The 21,598-nt window shown below is 39.3% G+C and overlaps 1 protein-coding gene across 1 annotated transcript in view; it reads left to right on the top strand.

Annotated features, from left to right (window-relative positions):
- The window catches only part of adamts9 (ADAM metallopeptidase with thrombospondin type 1 motif, 9), a 105,580-nt gene that overhangs the window by 45,930 nt on the left and 38,052 nt on the right, over nt 1-21,598 (top strand). The window contains exons 23-28 of the mRNA XM_036559362.1: nt 1,505-1,624; nt 3,832-3,939; nt 4,094-4,261; nt 8,840-9,112; nt 12,108-12,269; nt 13,348-13,524. Coding sequence (XP_036415255.1) covers nt 1,505-1,624; nt 3,832-3,939; nt 4,094-4,261; nt 8,840-9,112; nt 12,108-12,269; nt 13,348-13,524 — 1,008 coding nt within the window. The remainder of the gene's footprint in view (nt 1-1,504; nt 1,625-3,831; nt 3,940-4,093; nt 4,262-8,839; nt 9,113-12,107; nt 12,270-13,347; nt 13,525-21,598) is intronic.

Here is a 21,598-nt window from a genome sequence, read left to right as displayed (position 1 = left end):
CGAGCGGAAAACAACGCCACACAAGCTTGACCTCATTTCACTGAAGTCAATGAGGGGGAAAAGGAATGGGAGAAAATGGCACAGGTAGATGAAAAGAGAGATGACTGGCTTGTTGTGCTTATCACTTCTTACTGTTCCTGAACCGAGGCTTGCCAAGGGAAACTGCTTTTAATATGCATTAGTTCAAATGATTGAAAGCACTTACAGACTGTAAAGACTAATTTGGAGTTTTAGCTTAAAAAAGTAAGTAACCTTCAAATTTGAATTTTATTATGCATCAAAATAATGAGATAACATAATGTAATGTGGAAACTTGGTGTGCTCTAGCTGCTTCAAATACAGTCATGTACAAAAGTTTGGGCACCCCTGGTCAAAAGATGTTTTGTTAATTTTCTACAAGAAAATAAGTTAACAGGCATATTTTAGTGCACAATTACTGTTTAATTGCTTTATTTGCTGAATTTAACATATTAAATGTGACCGGTGCAAAAATGATGGCATATTGTACATTTTACATTTTTATTTTTTCTGATATGTTAAACTCAGAGACATGACCACCTCACAACAACCGAATTGTATATTACTACGCCACTGCACTGTGCTGTAGTTTAAACTGAGGGGCTGACAACTTATGTTCTTAACTAGAACTAAGCTGGTCAGCTAGCTAACAGGCTAAAAGATATAAAACAACCTAATCAACTTCATCATTAATATCACAGGCTTGAATTAAAGTACTTACAGTGTGATTAACTGTAAAACAGCAGTATAAAAGTCTGAAAAATGTCACTTGAATGGATTACACACTTCAAATGTTCGTCTTTCAGTTAGAGATACCGTCAAACCTAGGCTGAATCCCAAACGGCTCCGTACTCCCTAAACAGTGTGCTAGTTATTAAAGTTTGGAAATTCTAGCCTCCACAGCCAAAAAATGCATCATTTATCACGGGTAGGGAGTTTTAAGAGAACCCTTCCCATGATAAAATCTCAGTAACGCACAGCCTCTCATGGCTTATTGGTTTAATGTAGTCTTTAAAGATCTTTACACTTTATAAGCAGCTGGAGTACCACCGCTTCAATAATGCTAATTTCTACTAGCACTTCTATGATCAAATTACCAACAAATTATTTAGCAGATTCATCAAGATTATGAGTTTCTATTAATTATAATCTATTTTAATTGAGGAATATGAAAGCTATATTATAAATTACAAACTAGATATTTATGTTTTATTCAATATTTCGTTTTTTGAGGGGGACATCAACAAGTTGTTAAATGCTACATAAAATACTGTAATTTTCAGTTTTTTAGTAATGTCTTGTTTGCCTTGAGATCTGCTAACCACTTTTGCCACTTTTTTATGAGGCATTCTAGATATTAATTTCATTAGAGCTTAATTCTTGATGGTAAATATCTTTGTCAGTTACTATAGAAAGTTTTTACATGTGTATATGCAATAACCTGGAGGTTGATTTTGAGCAATAATTCATCTCTCTTTCTCTTTAGTGTACCACCACATGTGGTCCTGGCTATCAGATCAGAGCAGTGAAGTGTGTGGTGGGCTCGTACGGCTCCGTCATGGACGACACCGAATGTAACGCTGCGACGCGGCCGACTGACACGCAGGTAAGAGATTGCCTGAGTGAGTGTGAGAGTGTGTGTGTGTGTGTGTATGTGTGTTTGTGTGTGTTGGTCAGTCATTCCTGCCATATACATTATGATCTACCAACTGCCTTAAACCCTTAAGGCCTTGGAGCTCATTTGTGGGATCATTTCAGTTCCTCACAATGACTTCTTTACATCTTTTATAGAAGCAACTGAAGAATAAATCATAAGACTAGTAACTGGGTGAATAAGACCACAGTTTAAACATGGCAAAGCCAAGACTAACGCTCAGGTATCTAAATCAGCTGTTATTCTTTTCAAAAACTTGTTATATCCACAATTGTTTCAAATAGATTATACGGCATCTTAGAATGATACTCTTAATATATAGAGGGAGACTGAGAAGAGGAAGGGAGAAATGGGAAGATCACGAGAGGTACAGAGAGAAAAGAGAGAGGGAGAGAAGGAAAAAGAGAGAGAGTGGAAGAAAGAAAGAGGCAGAGAGAAAAGAGAGAGGGAGAGAAGCAAAGAAAAAGAAAGAGAGGGAGAGAAGGAAAAAGAGAGAGAAAGAAAGAGAAAGATAAGCAAAGAGAAGGAAAAGAGAGAGGGAGAGAAGCAGAGAGAAAAAAGAGGCAGAGAGAGAGGCAGAGAAGGAAAAAGAAAGACAAAGAAACTGAGAGGCAGAGAAAGAAAAAGAGATAGGCAGAGAAAGAGAGGTGGAAAGAGAGGGCAAGAAAGGCAGAGAGAGAAAGAGACAGTAAAAGAGGGCAGGAATGACAGAGAGTAAGATAGGAGAGAAGGAGAAAGAGGGAGAGAGATAGTGAGAGAGAATGGGAGAAAGAGGGAGAGAGAGAGAATGGGAGAGAGAGATAGGGAGAGTGAATGGGACAGTGAGGGAGAGCTAAAGAGATATGGAGAGAGAATGAAAAAGAGAGAGAAGGAGGAGAGAAAGCCTCCCTGTTTTAAATCCCCAGCTGTGCTGTAAGATGCAGTGACCCTGATGCAGGTCAGTTTCCCTCCGTGTGATTCCAGCCAGTCAAGCATGAAGCCCCGATACACTGCGGCCCCCAACCACCCTACAAACACTGCAGACATGGAGCTTATCTCCTCATAACAAATAAGAGAGAGAGAGAGAGAGAGAGAGAAGTTGAATGAAATTGAAACTTATGAAAAGACTCCTGATCAGAGGTATCTGAGAGCTGTCTGGGCGTGGCCTAATATTCTAATGAGCACACTTGATTGACATTCTTCTTGACTGACAGTCTGCTACACCGCTCAAGCAGAGGTGTCAGAAGCTCAGAATCAGGATTCATCAACCCAACATGTACGAATGCCTTTTCTGAGAGTCGTGCACAGGTTCAGTTTTGATTACGATGGTCGAGCGACATCAGCTTTCTGATTGGTAAACAAGCTTGCGCAAGCTTTACTCAAGGTTACGGTCACACACTTTACACTGGTAAAATCTGGCTAAGGAGACGCCCTGGAAAGTCATTCTCAGGGCTCCCTTTCTGTGTGCTTATTATGTGCCCACAAGACCAGCATTAGCCTAATTAGATACAGTCATCAATTTAGGTTGCCTGGCTTTAACCCATTAATGTCTATATCTGAAATTTTATGTTTTCTGTGGTCCGTATGTTCTCTGAGCTGGCCTGAGCACAAAAAGAGGAATTTCCATCACTTTATTTATGAAATTATATCTCTTATTTTCTTCAGAGGTCATTTGTAACAAAATAGCACAAAATCCAAACTTGATTGTTGGTAAAAGTATGAAAATTGCATATAATCAGAAATATGGGTACTGTGAGATATTCATCACAGGTATGACTCTAAAATTTTAGACCAATCAGAACATGTTATGTGGTGTATTTTCTCATCGTACTTAATTTCCAAGTTGGTTAATATTATTTCTTATTATTTCAGTGATGCTTTGGCCAAAATAACTACAAACAGTACTGGGCATAAGTCAGAGAACCCTTCATTTGTTTAATTTCCAGTCAAAAAGTTACTCGTTTTCCAGAGATATTTCTGAGGACATTAGATAGAAGACAATTCACCCATAAGGATGAAGAAAAAATGTTTTCTATTTAGTAAAAGTGCTGCTGGCGACATTAACACATAGCATTTGCCTTAGATGTAGTTTAGTTGGCTACTTGGTGCTTAATATCAACTCAGAGCTCTCTCTCTTTTTCTTTCTCCCTCTCTCCCTCTCTCTCTCTCTCTCTCTGCAGGACTGTGAAATCTCTCAGTGTCCCGTCACCCATCCTGTTTCTCCGGAGACAAAAGTGGTGCCTCATCCTGGCCATAAAACACAGTGGCGCTTTGGATCGTGGACTCAGGTACTACACTTGCCTCAGTGTATCTTAAATGATATAAAAGACTGATATAAAAATGAAATATCAATCATTGTTATAATTTTTGTATATAGTGCACATGTAAAGTGAATGAGATCATATAAATGAGGTCTTATATAAATGTCTTTCTCTGCCACAGTGTAGCGCCACCTGCGGGAAGGGCACGCGAATGCGCTATGTGAGTTGCCGTGACAACCAGGGTGGTGTGGCGGACGACTCGGCCTGTGCTCACCTGCCCAAACCCCCGGCCCGAGAGGTCTGCTCTGTAGGGGCCTGCGGTCAGTGGAAGGCCTTAGAATGGACTCAGGTACATCATCCTTGTTTTTCCATTGCTAGGCAAATATAGATGCTGCTTGTTTTCAGGCTGCTTTAACCCTTTAACGTAAGGTAAATGTATAATTTAAGTTTATATTAACTTGGTGATATATTACCCTGTCATCAGTCTGTGTCCTGAGATTCTGCACAAACTCAGCTTTTCAGTTATGAGAGGTATTAAACACAAATATTTTTTTTACTGGCGAAAAGTTTTGACAGCCAGGAAAAAAGTTAGACCGTCATTCTGTGTTCGCTGTGATCTACGGGGCCAGACAGCCCAGATGGTTCTGCAGATGTAGTGTAGATTGGCCATGGGATTTCACAGAAAGCACATTTGAAGTGAGGTGATATCTCAAAAAGTTACTTCAATTTAGAAACAAAGTGTCATGAATGTGTTAGCAGTGGGCATAGCAACAGATCACTTTTGAGGAATGATGCTCAACAAAAGTGGACTATGTTAGGAATTTGCTTCTTTCCAATTCTACATCTAGTAAATTTGACTGAGGATATGAATTCAGTCATCTATTCAGGAGCTATATAGGAAAATAAATAAATAAATTTAATTTGTAAATTGAATTTTGGTGCATTTAGTGTCAGTAGGAGCATCAGTATCAGCAGTTAGATAGCAGATATGACTTCACTGTGGCTAAACATTTCCCAAATCTAGTGTTGAACTCTGACTTTTAGAGCTAGGCCTTCACTTAAGGTCATAAATGTCAAATCTCTATCAAAAATGATAAAAAAAAACCTTTATAATGTTGCTACTTTCTGCTAGCACACCTGTGGGATTCCCAATAGTGTGTGAGCGCAAAGCTAAAGCTGGTGCACTATTTCAGGTTGTTCTAGATTAAACACATTTAAGACAATATAAAAGTTTTATTTAATGACATTTGCATATATTTTACCTTGTATGTTACAGTTTTACAGTGACATTTTCAAAACAGCCCTGTTGCTTGTTTTCACTCCTAACAACTAACTGAACCTGGTTATTCTGCAGCTTGTATTTGCACTCAGTGACGTATCTAGAACTTTCAAAAGCTCTAAATTGATGTTTTTTTCTTCCAAAAAAAAATCTAACATGAAATGCCTTCATTCCAGCCCCTGAAGGCCTAAACAATGGGAGAGCTTGCATAGCTGTATCTACCTAGATACCATGGGGGAAAAATCCTGATTGGACAATGTTCTGTTTTAAGATTTTAACCCCTTTGTTTACACCCAAACCTTATGAAATTGCAGTATTACTACAGTATTTACAGAGTTTGGCAACAAGAGTGTTGATTATATTAAACAAAAATGAACTAAAAGTTACTGACATATGTTTTTAATACACAGAAATCATAAGGCCTTCTGTAAAGCCTGAGAGTTCAGTCAGGCTTGTCCATGCAGGAAAAATAGGACTGTACAGAATGTCTCTTTGACGAGAATCAATGTCTTGACAAATCTGATTAGACACCTTAAAATGTGCATGTTGGCATTGAACGTTCACTTGTTTTACATGAGTGTTTATTTTGCTTACACTAGCACTCATAAGGCTGTAGAGAAGAGTTGTGCTGAATCATTAGAAAGCTTTGTGGCAGGCCGATATGATGTGATGTGAGAGGTTTGGGTATGTGTGTTTAAATGCTGAGAGGGAGTAGGGTAGAGGTGTTTACAGATGTTTCCCATCAGAACGAGAGCTGCGCTTATGCTCCCACTCCCCCACACACACATACACATACACGCACACCCGGGACAAGGGAGGGTCCCCCTGTTATTTATGTCAGAGATATTTAGTGTAGTGCTGCAGGAAGACATTCATTTTAAGGCCACAGAGACACCACCAACACAAAGTCTCTACAGCTAAATCCTCTCTGTGAGGAACCCTAATAGGATTTCAGTCACTGATATATTGAAGTCATACTGAAGTTCTCAGAATATGTTTTTAGGATGTGGATCATTTCTGTTACTGTGGTTTTAAGAGTTCCCATATCAGCAGAGGGGAACCCTTAGGGCCTTCTAGGCCTTCAGAGAAGCACTAATGATTTCTGGAAACTAAAACATGTCTGTATTTTTTTAGTTCATTTTTATTCAATAAAGTCATGTTTGTATTTAAGCTCTGCATGTATTACAGTACTGCTGTTTTTTGTGAAGCTCTGGACGGAAACAAAAAGGTTAAATTCCTGAAACACCCGATAGAAAACTGGCCAATCAGGAGTTGATTTTCTCAGTGGGATCTAGGTAGATATGGCTGAGTGAGCTCTCCTATAGGTTAGGACTTTAGGAGCTAAAGAGTTACATTAACTGTCAGCATAATTACGAAGTGACAGATGTATCAACCAATCACGTTTTGATTTTCAGTGAGCGTAATTCGAATAAGAAGTTAATTTTAGCCTCGTCAGAAAGTGTTAATGTGAATCGCCGTTAGCTTAGTGCTGACAAACTACTACACTCCTATGGGGATGCTAGCAGAAGTTAGCATTATTGTTGAGGTGTGTTTTTTCCTCATGATTTGACCTTGTTTTGACATTTTTGACCCAAATTGAAGGCCTCTGTCTAATAGTCATGGTTCAGCACTGCATATCAGTCTATGAACTGATAGACTCTGAAGTCCAGATCTAGATAGGATGCACAGTGTTTGCAATATAGGTCATCCTTATTGATAGTGACAACTAATGAAACAAGTTACTGAGAGTTCTGGCTTATAAAGCCCACTTGGCATTCATCTGACAAGGCGAGAGGGTTTTAAAATGTTGTAAAAAGCAATTTGATAAATGTGAATCAATGTTGGCACAGTACATTTTTTCTTCTCCAAAACCGATATCAATATTGAAACCCTGATTTGGCCGATACCGATACCGATGCTCCAATATTTTTTTTTTCTTTGAAGACTACTTAAAAGGATTTTCACTAACAGCACTTTATGCTGATATCAGCCCAATATCTGTAGTATCTCTTGAGAACTCACAAGTTTTAGAATATTTGATTTTGGCAGTTGAAGTATTTAAAAGTTGAGCATGTTTAGTTTTAGATCACAGGAATGTTGCATTATTTCTTTGCTTGACCAAAGAACATCGAACATCAAGCTTAGCGAGGTCACCTGTTTGCCAGAATAATGCATGTACTAGATGTGTAACGATTTCAATCCAGAAAATCATAAAAATGAGGAATCAAAACTGTAAAAACCGTTTAAAAAATTCCCTCTCTCACTCCCGAGGGCCTTTCATTATTCTTTTGTGGAAACCACTGTCAATGATCCATGATACGTATCTGGGTGCAGCCTATCAGAGTAAAGTGTAATTAAAAGTACTCTATTGCCTTGTGAACTGGGGTTAAGGAATCACTGGTCTGGTTTCATGTTTGTAAACAAAGCACAGTATTGTGTAGATTCTAGAGATGTAACGATTTACAAAACTCAATTCGATCCAGTGGTGTCAATAAGGAGTGGCTGAAAATGTGCCTTACCTTAAAGTGTCCATTTTCAGTTTGTTAGAGATTCAACATTTGTAAAAGTGTAATATTTAATAAAGAAGTTATTCTTCATTGTGTTCTAATTTAGCACTCTAGACACAAGCTAACATATTAGTCACCATACACAATACACTATATCATATACACGTATAATATTGGAATCTTGTCAGTACTCTGACAAAATTGCATAAAAAAATCTGCATCAGACAGATTTGACTGAAATATTAAGCTGATATTTGATTATGAGTTTATTGTTCTCTATTTCTCCGTAATACTAATGTTAATCCTGGTAGATGTAGTCCTAATTTTAGCATTTAATATTTATGGATTGACATTGGTATCAGCAGATATGTGAAATAAAAACTGGATGTCAGCATCATCCCTAAACTGTATGATATGAAAACTGCATTACAATTTGATAACATATGATGTGTTGTATTGTTACATCTGTAGTAGATTCCTCTCTGAATTTCATTGAAATTTCATCTGAAATGGGCCAGTTTTTTTCTTTCTTAATACCAAGTGTGACAAACTGTGGCCACTGGTAATGGCAAAGGACAAGTTCTCAGACGGTGATGGAAGATTTTGGATCAGTGGATCAGCTCCCAAACTGCATCCTGCTAAGACTTCCTGTAGGGTGTTTCACAAAGCAGGATTCCTCAGTCAGATGGATAGATAGATTCAGCTTTATTGTCATTGCTCAGTACAAGTACAAGGCAACAAAATGCAGTATAACAGGGAGTGTTGTCAGATAGGAGCGTCCATTAGCTCTCCTCTTTGGAAAGACGTGACTTTAAGCTTTGATCATATGGGTAACTGAGAAAGTCCTGCTTTGTTAAACACCCCCCGCTTTGCTAAGTTAAACTATCCCTAACGTGATTGGATGAACTGCTGAGCGAAGCAGATGGCATATGGGGACAGATATAAGTCCATCATGTTTACAGATGTTATTGAATAGTGTGAGTTAAGGTTGGTTAAGTATGTCACTGTGGGAGGTTCTGAAAGAATGTATAGCATTGCATGCCTAGATACTTGTTTGTATACATTTAGGATAGTGTGAATAGAGCTTTTGTGTACATGTTATAAGTGTTTACTAACACTATGCATTCGTGTGTGTGTGCAGTGCTCCGTTTCATGTGGTCAGGGCAAAGCTACTCGGCAGGTGCTGTGCGTGAACTTCAGTGACCAGGATCAGGTGGTGGACATGAGCGAGTGCGACCCCGACGATCGTCCTGCGACGGAGCAGGAGTGCAACATGGCCCAGTGTCCGTCTCGCTCCAGCGACCACGGGGGCTTCCCCCCCAGCCCGGATAGCCGTAAAAGAGTCCCGCCCAGCGGCCGGGCGGACCGAAACCGAGGCCGCCCGCACCAGTGGAGGACTGGACCATGGGGAGCGGTCAGTATTAAATCAGATTTTCAATACATGCGCAGAGTTGGAAGGATTAGTGAGACTGGGGGTCTCAATAGTGGTGCAAGTGTCCAGTTCTAGCCTGAGAAACACACAGGACTGCACAGAGTTAAGCTCTATTCTTTTGTCCATTTTTATAGATAACAGTATGTCATTCAGTGTGGTAACTACATAAACAAGTCTATTTGAGATTTCTAAACAACTCGAGGGAAGTGTATGATGATTTAGGCGTTCAGTTAGCACAATGCTAACTGGAGGGGTATAAGCTTCAGTTACTTAGCCTCATATATCCTGTAAAATTAAAGAAGCAAACTTTAAACACCAGACATGTTTTGGCTGATCAAATACATTTAGGGTTGTGGTCACCAACTCTGGAAGAACCTAATTCCAACCACAATCTGCCACACCTGCTCCAACTAATTACCTGCTTCCTAAGTCCCTGACTGGCTGGCGTAGATGCATTAGTGTGAATTAAGGGGTCCGGGCAGATTATTAGAACTTTGGTTGGAACTAAACTCTGCAGGAAAGTACATCTCCATGAGGAGGGCTGGTGACCACTGATGTAGGGTAGAAAGGACATTTTTATCCACAGTTGTCCTAAAAGCCCAGTGGGGAGCTTCACTATTTCTGTCTACCAGTGTTGTGTTTCCAGTCATGCTCGAATTTCCGTAGTGCTAACCAGACAATTTCTTCGATTCGTAAACACTGTCCATGCCCTGCGTGCTATGCATTCCATTCCATGCCAAAGAAGAAAGAAGGGAAACGAGTGTGGCTTGCAGCTTTAAAATATTCTTCGAAAAGACTCTATGTTTGCTCATAAAAACAGGATATATTGCAAATAGAACATATCTGAGCTTAGCCGTACCTTTTCACAAGGCAGCTGCTGTGAGGCTACAGGGCTTCCCCAGCCCTGCAACACACCAGCAACCCACGGTCTCACCCGCTCCACTTTCCCTCAGCAGTACACATGCATGCTGTTTACATTGGCTGAAGCTCTGACTTGGCTCTACCTCAGCATTCAAAAAAAGAAAGTCGCTGTGTTTGCTATACAGGTATTGCAAACCGTATGCCTCTGTGCTTTTATAGTTCCAAAGCTCTTTACTGTCTGTCAAAATACAGTCACCACAACTTTTTAAAATGTCGTTATTAACCGACCACCTACTATTTTTATACTATCTATTGAATTTCATTACAAAAGAACAAAAATACAGCAACATCCATTATTTTACTAGTTCAGAATGTAAACACTGTAACCAGAAACCTAAAATTGGCCTCGGCTACGAATCGCTGGAATAATTTAAGTTCAGGACCTGTTATCAGATTAACTAGCACACTGTTTTGGCTGTCTGGGTGAGAAATGTTGTGACTCCCTGTGAAAACCTCTCACACCTCTCCACAAAGATGGCCGTGCCAAAATAAAACAGACAGCTTTCTTGTTTATTAAAAATAATGTGTACAAAAAAGAGCCTTTAAACACAATAAAAGCACTTCTATAAATGTTGACTTGCTTGCTCACCTATGATGAATATTCAGTTCACTTCCAGTTTTGTAGATCATACAAATATATTCCGTCGACATTATTGAAGAATAAAAAGCAGTTGAACTGATGAACCTCCAAAACAGGCAGAATTTGCCTTGTATGGCTACTGTAAAAAAGAAGTAGCAAGTCCGACAAACTGGTGTTACCGCTGCAGTAGAAACAGAGGCTACGCTGGCAGGACGCAGCGAGTTAAACTGCTGCCATCGTTGCTTTAAGTTCCTAAAGTCTTCTTTAACATTTAGCATCTTAGCCGTGCGCTGTGGTGTTTTTAAGAGGCAACATGCAGCTGAGCTAATAGTCCCTTCATTTTTGGTAATTGTTGGAGTGTCAAACTCACTACAGTGAAGTCACTGAACTCTGGGATTATATTACTTCATGCTTTGAGGGTTTTTGCTCTATGTAACCTACCAGATGGAGTGAGTAGTATCAAGGCTTTGAAAACAGATCACTCAGAGATATTTTAGTTCAACATTGCATGCAAACGTTGTTTCGCTATTCTACATTTTTTCCACTGGACAGTAACAGGGCAGTGGCCGCATTACTAGAGAGACAGTGAGTCGTCAGCATTTCCTCTTTTCAGATAAAGACCATTGTCTCCTTTATAGTCCTTGACATCTGGATTTATAAATACTTGATTCGAAGGTATTCTTAGAAGCCAAAAGTAGCTTGTGCTCCCTCGGGGAGCTCCTGATTTCCTCTGCTAAGAGGATGCTGCGTGAGCTGGAATTAGAAAAGTTATTTTGGGTGATGTTTCTAGTGAGACTGATGTTTATATCTGGTGTCAAAGGATGTAGGTAAACATATAGGCTATTTCATTCTGATCTCTTCCTTTGGATAATCGCTTCATATCCAGGTTATATGATAAGAAGAACAGTGTGTAAATTCAAGAAGTTACTCAGTTGGGTTACTTTAGGTTATTTCAGGTGTCAATGTGAATCAATCACAAAATCAGACCAATGAATAAAACAACTCATATTTATATCGTTGTTGTCGGAAAAAAACCTTGTATCTCTATTTTTCGTTTTTCAGTTTTTGATATAACTTGAAAATGGCTGTTGTTCTTTACATTGTTTGAAATTTCATGATGAATGGACTAAAAGAAATGGCCCGAAATGACTTAGAAAAAGTCTGGTTCCATTGACTTACATTAAAAGTAAGGTAGGTTTTTCCCTTCTCCTGTAAAGTTACCGTTTTGAAGATACAAGGCTTTCTTCCGACAACAGTGATATATTTATTACATTAGTAACTAAGTAAGCTACTGATTTATTTTGCTGATTGAGTAATTGAATTTAAAAAAAAAATGGCCAATAACTGAACAATAATAAATTATTTTTTTTTAAGTTTTATAGTTTCTAAAATACAAAACACTACAAAAAAATATTTGAGATATTTGCTGACTTATCAGTGCATGTGTGTCTCACGTTTCTGCGTTACCCTCTACAGTGCTCGAGCACGTGTGCCGGTGGATTCCAGCGCCGTGTGGTGGTTTGCCAGGACGAGAACGGCTATCCTGCTAACAACTGTGATGAGAGCATCCAGCCTATAGAGCAGCGGTCTTGTGAGTCCGGACCCTGTCCACAGTGGGTGTACGGCAGCTGGAGCGAGGTATGACACACACACACACACATACATTCATAAAGAAATCACATCAATTTATTACTGTTTAGTCATCTGTAATCTTCAAAATTGTATCACAGCTTTGCTAGATTGGTCTAGGACTAGTTAGCCCAATAGCCATAATCTCACAAGCCTTTTGCAGACTCGAAAGCTAGTCGTAGGAAAGTCCAAGCTGAATTGTGAGTTGCAGTCAAGTTGCAGGTCAGTTAAGAGCAGGTCTGAATTATGAGTCACTTAATAAGAAGTTCGAGTTGAGTTGTGAGTCAGTTCAGAGCAAATCAGATTCGAGTTGTGAATCAGTTAAGGGCAAGTCTAAGTCAAATTCGAGCCAGTTAAAACAAGTCAGAGTCAAGTTAAGAGTCAGTTAAGAGCAAGTTCGAGTTCGAGTTGAGTTCCAAGTCAGATAGGGACGAGTCTAAGTCAAGTTGTGAGTCAGTTAAAGGGCAATTTCGAGTCGTGTTGCGAGGCAGTTAAGGGCAAGTCCAAAATGAGTTGTGAGTCAGTCAAGAGCTAGTCTAAGTTGAGTTGCAAGTCAGTTAAGGGCAAGTCAGAGTAAAGTTGCAAGTTAGTCTAAGAGCTAGTCTGAGTCAAGAGCACAAAGCAGTTAAGGGCAAGTCTGTGTCGAGTTGCAGTTCTTTCAAGAGCTACTTCGATTCAAGTTGAGAGTCAATCAAGAGCAAGAGCATCAGATTTGAGTTACGAATCAGTAGAAGTCCAAGTTGAGTTGTAAATCAGTCCACATGAAACGCAAGCGTGACTTGTGTCCTCCTAGTTGCCGACTCAAGTCAGCATCTCTTGGGTACATACAGTCTCCTGGTGTGTGTTTTGGTTTGAGGCTGACTTTGCTTTTTCATCCTGTCAGAAGTACATCTGACAGTTACATGAAGCTTTTCTCTACATGAAATAACTCCATACTTCTGTTTGCTGTTTGAACATACAGACACAGAAGCTAACCCTCTCTCTGTTTCATGTCTCTCTCCACCTCTCTGTCCAACTCTCTCATTTTCTTGTTCTGCATCTTTCAACTTGCTTCTCTCTCTCTCTCCCGCTCTCTCTCTCTCTGCAGTGTTCGAAGCCCTGCGGTGGGGGAATAAAGACGCGGCTGGTGGCCTGTCAGCGGCCCAACGGGGAGCGCTTTAACGACCTGAGCTGTGAAATTCTTGACAAACCGCCGGACCGAGAACAGTGCAACACGCAGTCCTGCTCGGCCAATCCGCACTGGAGCACGGACCCGTGGAGCTCGGTACGCCCGTAACCCTTCCCTCTTTTGTTCTTACCCCCCCTCCCTTTTACCACCCTTAATCTTCAGCACACACGGAGCTCACGCTAAAACCATAGCATGACAGAAGCCAAAAGAGCCGAATCAACTGATCTCTAAGTGTCTGATCTTTAAGCGTCAGAGTTGCTGCTTTAGCCTTTGGTGACTGCTCCTTAAAAACGTACCAAACCCTGAAAGACGTGCCAAGTAGTCAAGTAAAGCTTCGAGCGGACGCTTCCGCAGAAGGTTATTAAAAATTCAGGACGAAAAGAGTCTCTTAGAATCTAAAATTTTAGATCTAAAAGTTTGTAGTTAGTTCATTTTTCTAATTTATTATATAATAAATGCTGTTTTTTTCATGTGTACGACACACTAGAGCATTAATCACTGTCTTCCCTAATTCATAAATGTATGTAGCACATTTGCAGTTGGTGTATTTTATGTTTTTTTGTATATGAGGACTTTTCAAAGGGCTTTTTGGTGCCGGTCGTCATGGTAAACGTCCCACAAGCTGACAGCACAAAAGCTAACATGTTTTATCCAGTGTCTTACAACGAGACCATGATGAAAAGGCACCGAGAATTAGTGTTGTATAGTTTTTGTTTTTACTGAAGATGTATACATTAGTCGCATTTCTGTATTGGATCTTTTCTTTGTTTTTCATTTTCTGAGTGTTTTTAAACTGAGGCAGAAGTGTCTGCAGCAGTATTTCACATTGTCACCATCCTCTCTGGTGTGGGTTTCTTTTCCAAACCCACTTCATTTGAATATCTATGGCACATTTCACAAAAACCGGTGCTTAATATGTATGAATATGCTGGTTATTTCTTTTGTATCTTCTGTATTAGCTTGTAACTGGTTTGGGTCGCCGTAATTCACATGAACAATATGCTCTCTTGACTTTCTGCTCACAACCATACCTCAGCCAGCCATTAACGTATGAATTTTGTAATGGTGCTTTCTTGAAACAAGGGAGACTTTATCTAAGGATCCGTATATGTAGCGCTATAGGTTGTTTTTTATTTGTATATTTAAGATTACTTGAGGAACATATAGATTTAAGGCTTTACAATAATCATTTCATAGTTTAACGTTATTTTTTTATTATATTTTTTTAAACAGCTGTTTGGTTCCGTGGTCTATTTTCAGTCACTGTTAGTCGAAATTGATCTGTACACTATCGAAATTCTGTTTCTAGCCAAAGTTCGTTTATCGCAGAAAAATCAGCTACGGGGAGGCCGATTAGTTTGAAGTCCCAAGAACTCCTTCTCTTGGCCAGTCATCAGCGTCTACCTCATTCTCAATTAACCGTCCCCCCCTTCACTCCATCCCCCTTTCTCTGGCCTCCCCTCATCTGGATGGCCTTTTGTTAATCCCCTTTAAGATTCACATCATATCGTTATCTTAGCGTTTGGGACCAATCTCAGGTTTCATTTGAAACTTCTAACATGGCAAACGAATGAAAGCTAGTGAGGACGAGTAACATCAGCATAGTTTTTGCATAAGTATCGGCTTGTTGGCTCCCTTTAATATCCTCATCGAATTATTAGCTGCTTCTTTAGCATTTGGGACCAGTCTCTCAGGTGCAGATTAAAGAATTTCTTCATTTACAGTGCTAACAGTGAATGAAGGCTAGTAGGGATGAGCAGGCATGTTCACATCGGTGTCGTTTTCACTTCGGCGTAGCTGTTAGCTTTTTTATTCAAAAGCTATCCTTTATAATCATTCATTTACACCTACACTGCAAAAAAAATGAAGCTTGGCAAGTGAAACATCTTAATTGGACATAACTATCTAAATACAGCATTTATTATTTTATGCAGTATTGCATAAACTTATTATTTTGTATCCTTTTGCCTTTTCCTCCATCGTTGTTCTTTCACTACAATGCCCAGCATGCATTACTCAAATCTAAAAGCAAATACGTCATACATCCATTGGGAATCCTCACAACTGATGGCCAATCAATACAGATGGCTTCCTAGCAGTAACACTACCCACCTGCCTTCCTTCTCCATTGGCTAACAAAAAAAACAAACAAACAAAAAACATGTAAAACAACCTGCCCTCAAGTATTGGCCCCAAAGTGTTTGTAGTTGTCCAAAAGTTCCTCCCACCTTCAAGATACATCATGAGAAGGGGGTTTTCTAGTCTTTAAACCTGACAACAGATATAGTGGCTTTAATATATTTAGTACATTTAGTATAAGAAAACTAAACACTAAATAAGATTATTTTTCACTTGTTTTTAAGTCATTTTATCTAGCGAACGTTTAAGTGTCTTATCCTATTGGGAGCTAATTTTGCTCATTTCTTGAAACAAGTAAAATGACCTGCCAGTACAATAAAACACTTTCACTACATGACATTACTTACCAATTAAAAGAGTTAGAAACAGGTTGAATGATCTCGTAATATTCTTACAAAGAAGGGCCTGGGTTCGATTCCCCGACCGGGTGATCAGGGTCTTTTCTGGGTGGAGTCTGGTTGTTCTCCCCACGTCTGCGTCGGTTTCTTGCCACAGTCTAAAGACATGCAGTCAGGCCAATTGGAGATACTAAATTGCCCCTAGGTGTTTGTGTGTGAGTGTGTATGTCTGTGTGTCTGGCCTGTGATGGACTGGCGACCTGTCCAGGGTGTTTCCTGCAGCTTAGAAAATGTGTGTGTGAAATTAAACTATATTGCAATATAATATAATATAATATAATATAATATAATATAGTCGCTGTCCAAAGATTTTTTCTACATCATTTAAACTTAGCAGCTTCCCTTTACATTGTCTGAACATTTCATGATGAATGGTCCAATAGAAATTCTCCAAAATACATTAGAAGTCATGAACGTTTTTGCTTTTTCCTGAAAAGTTTTGTTTTTCTTTGGACAGCTTTGATATATTGACAAGATTTAAGATGTTTCACTTGCCAAGATATTGTTTTGCAATGTAGATATTAAAGCTTAAATGCAGCTTCTCAACTTAAGATCTTCGCATAAGTTATAAAAAGAAAAGCTATTCCTTAAAGCTAACTGGGTAGAAGTTCTACACAAAAATCCCAGAATAAATCAATATTCTTGCCATTTCCTCTGATTAGAACTACAACATGCTGATATTAAGTAGTCGTATCTCGAGTCGTATGCAAACGTCTGGGCGCCCCCTGTTCAACTTTCATGTTTTGTTACAACAACAACAGTATCTGACATGCTAGATTGCCAGTATGATTATAGTGGAAGAACATGACTGTGGAACATAAAATGTGGCCTGTGCAAAAGTAATGGCGCAATTTAAGTGATACATTTTCACTCACTAAATAAATAAAACTTTCACTTAGAAAATTGACAAAGCATGTAATTTATTTGGGGGTGTTCAAACTTTTGCATACAACAGTATGTGTGATCAGTTGTAGTTTCCAAATTTGAAGAGTACCAGGAGTTCGAGTGCCAGATGGTGCTTCCAATTCATATGGTTTCTATTTTTCATTTGGTCAGTGTCTAAAGGTTATTTCATGTAATTGGAACTCAATGCATTAGTGGACGCCACTCACAAAGACTCTAAGGTACTCCATGTGGACGGTGCTTAACACTGTCCACCAAGTTGTAAAGACTCAGAGAACGGTGTGATTGGAACCTGATGGCAGTATTAGACAAGGTCAAGTGTCAAATGACATGGGCATCTGTATATTTATGTAAGTATCTGTATTTATTTCTGCTGCTCAGTGTATTGAGTTTAATGTCCGTATTTAATTTTGTTTTTTGGTTGTTTTTTTTTATTATGGCAATGTTATTTGTTGGCAAAGGAAATTACACAAAGTAAAGGAGAGGTGTAAATTACATTTGTCATTTTCTTTTTTTTTTTGGGTTTGTTTAAGTTTTTGTGAAAATATTTTTTCAAGCATTGTATGCATAGGTATTAACGAAAGATTGATGTAGCTTATAGCTTGTTTCAGAGTGTTACGTTTTTTGTAACAACAATATTGTATATTAAAAGTACAAGTAAAGACAAAAATTGTGTGTCCATGCATGAAACAGACTGAAAGTAAAAACCTTTCTTTTACGGTGGACACTACGTCCATGCTTAAAGGTACTGTCACTGACATATCAAAGCCTCGTAACTTTTTTTTGTATTTATTTTACACTATTTAAAAAAACACCAGCTGCCTTTTACATTGTGAAACTATTTCATGATGAATGGGTCAAAAAGTCTCATTACATTGAAGGAAAATTTGCTTTGAGATGTTAACAAAGTGGTTCAGAGTGGTTTGATGTGAAATGGTTCATTGCAGAGAAACATAGCGACTGATTTCTTTACAGTGGTGGTGATAGGAACCAGGAGTCGAGACACCCACAACCCAAATACAGCCATTTTATTTAACATCAAAAATGACCAGTGAAACTAAACATGTTCTGTTTTCTTTGGGGATTGTTTTGCCCTGCAACGCCCTGCATCTACCTCTCCACCAAGAATTGATTTTAATAGTTTAAGGCCAAAATCGCAAAATGAAGCAGGCATTGGATGAATTGAATGTCCTCATAAACATTTATGTAATAACTTTCTGTGAGGGAGCTTTTAGATACATTACATGCTTCAGACGTCTGGTTCCTATCGTTACCACTGTGAACAATTGTAAATTTGTAAGGTGTTCTAAAATTACGTTTTAGGCCAAAAGCTTATCTTAAAATTATTGTAAGGCCTCAAACAACATTCATTACCTTTTCATGTGATAACTTTCTGTGAGGGAGCTTTTAGAGGCATTAAATGCTTCAGACATCTGGTTCCTATCGCCACCACTGTGAAAAATAAAAGTTTGTAAGGTGTTTTAAAAATACGTTTTAGGCCAAAGGCTTATTTAAAAACTATCATAAGGCCTCAAGCAACATATTCATAACCATTTCATGTAATAACTTTCAGTGAGGGAGCTTCAGACGTCTGGTTCCTATCACCACCACTGTGAACAATTCTGACTCTATGGCGCACTTCACATCATACCACTTTGAATGACTCTATACATTTTAAATGAGTGAATTCGCCTTAACTCCCCTTTTTTCTTCTAAAGCTACCATTTTGGAGATTCAAGGTTTTGTTACAACTGCTAGTTTTCTCGTATGACTATAATGGAAGGATATTGGTTTGGAGGTTTACTGTATGCAGTGCTGAATGAATGTTCACAATGTGCAAAATCACTCATTTGAAACAAAGTTTAACTGAAGCCTTTATTGACCACAACTTTGGTCAGTTCCAGAATGGAGAACATTTTCGTCAATTTTTTGTGCCTATTCGTTAATGTGGAGTGATGGCGGTGTGGCGCTGACAATCACTCCAGTGAGCACTGTCACAGAACAATGGCGGAGAGCGCAGGAGGGCACGCGGGGTCGGAGGTGGCCTTTGATCTGTAGGGGGGCCCCGTCCCGCGCTTCCTCACATGCATAATCGGGGTGGACGCACTTCTCAGAAAACGCTTGCCCGCTTTATGGGAAAACGATTGGCCCATCCACGGTGGCCCCCTCGCTCTTGATGTCTCTGTTATATTGATGCAGGGGATTGTCGGCCTTGGCGTTGGTATGTGGCGTGGACAAAAAAGCCCAAGCTTGCTGGACTGCTTACGAGCCGAATGGCTTAACTTAGCTTTTTTTAAGTTGTTTGGCTAGAGGTGAATAAACTTGGGAACGTTACGGCGATGCGTTCTAATATCATATGAACATCGTTATTCGACCTTTGTTTTTCTTTATTTTCATTGTTTTCATTACACCCCAGTGTTCAATATTGTACATACAGCTTGAAAATGACCTCATCCTTAATCACTTGCACAGAAAGGCAATGCATATGACCAAACAGTGTCTCAGGCCATCTGTCACGCAATAGTGCAGGGCTCTATTTCCAGTGCTCTGGGGTGGTTTATAGACGAGTAAGCCAAATGACTTTGACCTAGCACTGGAACAATGCTAAGGGCAGTAGTGGGTCATTTGTGTGGGGTAAATAGCTGGAGAGTTCATTTATAAGGTTCATAAAAGCTAAATAATGATCTGACATTTGAAAAGCCGCGGGGGGCTGGCGGCCTTCCTCGCTAAAACACCAGCAGCCCTTAAACATCACACATAAGTATGTGTGTCTTTGTGTATAATGCGCCCCAGTTATCTCAAATATGTAAATGGAGCATAGCTGCTTGTCATAAATATGCACTGTAAAGCTCAACTGGGTTTATACAAAACAATTATCCTGACTTATTGGTAATTTATAGCTTATATCCGTCTCAGTCAGACTCCTTCATTGTCTATACAAAAGCCTAGTTTGAATAGACTTGAAAATAGTGTGAATAGTTGTGTAGGGGAGAAGTTTCAGTGTGAGTTCAGTGATGCAGGGCATGTCCTAAATGGAAAAAGAAAAAGTTTGCTGCTGTGTTGCGTCAAAAAAATTAAAACAAGAAATGGAGATTCATTTTTTGTACTTTTCTTATTACTGTTTGTTTGGCTTTCAAGTAGCTGCATAAAATTGACACAAACATGCCATAAACCTGTCATGGAAGATGCCATATGCTGTCATGAGCTGTCACAACAGATTTTGTTTAGTGATATGACAGTGTCATAGTGGTAAATGTCGTGACAGAGGCCATAGTGTTTGATGCCGTAGTTTATCTCACATGCAAACTTTTGCTATGTACTCTAATCAACAGTAACAGTAATGACTGTTATATTACTGGACATAATCTACCATAACAACTTTTGAGAGCATGTTACATCTGCCATGGCATGTTAATGGCATGCTTATGTCAGTGTTATGTAGCGAGGTTCAAGTGGTATTGACTAGCGTGTGACATAGGTTTCAGGTTACCATTACATGCATTCGTCATAATAGATACGGCTTGTACATTATGTCATCTGTTATGACGACCGCATGTAACGGTAACCTAAAACCATCAAAAGAATAAAACTCATGACAGCATATGACTTCTGCCATGACATGTTTATGGCATGGTTATGTCAAGATAATACCTGGACTTATTAGCCTTGTAGCTGCAGTGAGCAATAGAGGCAAATGTTTTACCATTTCAGCAAACTGACCCAGTTGTTATGGTACATTTTTAATGTTTTGTTAAATTGACTGAACCATATGTACTGACCAATTAAAGCTCATTGATTCGCAAGACATTGGGTTACTAATGAAGACCTGCTTGCATGTGCTTGAGGGTCCCCTATTATTATTTGTAAAAATGCATGTAGAGCTTTTAAAAGTAAAAGCCCCCCACAGACACACACAAAAACACCTAGAATAGCGTGCATGACGTAATAAGACTCATAGACGGGGTTGTAGATAGATTTATTAGTCATTTGACCACAAAGAATTGTACAAGTGCTTTTTTTTGAAGTGGTTTTATTCATTTTTAATAACAGTCATTTCATTTTTGTGGCAAATATGTAAGATTCCTTAGCTGTTTTTATTTTTGTATTCTTTTCTATGTGTCTATATGTTTATTTCTACTCTGTATTTATTACTTTGGACGTTTCATTGCAACATGCTCAGAAAATGGGACATTGATCTGATATTAAAAGCCTTTTTTGTACTCGTTTCAAAACTGATCTGCATCAAAGCGAGCATTAAACAAATGCAGAACTGACATGATACCTGCGAACGTTCCTTTTCCGAATGTCCAAAAGGGCCCCCTTTTGGCTTCTATAAAGAGGTCAAAGTTCAGCTGGTTCCAGCTCTCCGTGCGCGGCCTGCTGTGCGGCGCACTCGTTCAACCCTAGACCTGTCGCATCGTATCCATCCTCGCATCGCACAGCCCTTTGATTAGCCGTTTGCTCCGGAGGCCCTGAGCCCTCCCCTCCCCTTTCCGCCTCCACCACGGCACGCAGAAGCCCTGCACAGGGGGGGTTTAGGCCCTTATACGCTCACTGAGGAGCCAGAAAGGCCTTGATGCTTTTTTTGGCTTAAATCGGATGATCTCTGAACCTCATGATTGCTTCTGGCCGCCTTCCATTTTCCATTTAAAGGCATTGGAAGTTGAAAGATAAGCTCGAGTTGTGTGGCTGTAAGGCGCAGTAGAACGTGCAATGTAGAATTTCTTTAC

Source organism: Colossoma macropomum, unplaced genomic scaffold (genome assembly GCF_904425465.1).
Source record: "Colossoma macropomum unplaced genomic scaffold, Colossoma_macropomum, whole genome shotgun sequence".
Lineage (NCBI taxonomy): Eukaryota > Metazoa > Chordata > Actinopteri > Characiformes > Serrasalmidae > Colossoma > Colossoma macropomum.
The sequence above is the reverse complement of the archived record's forward strand: the minus strand, read 5'-3'. Positions and strand labels throughout refer to the sequence as shown.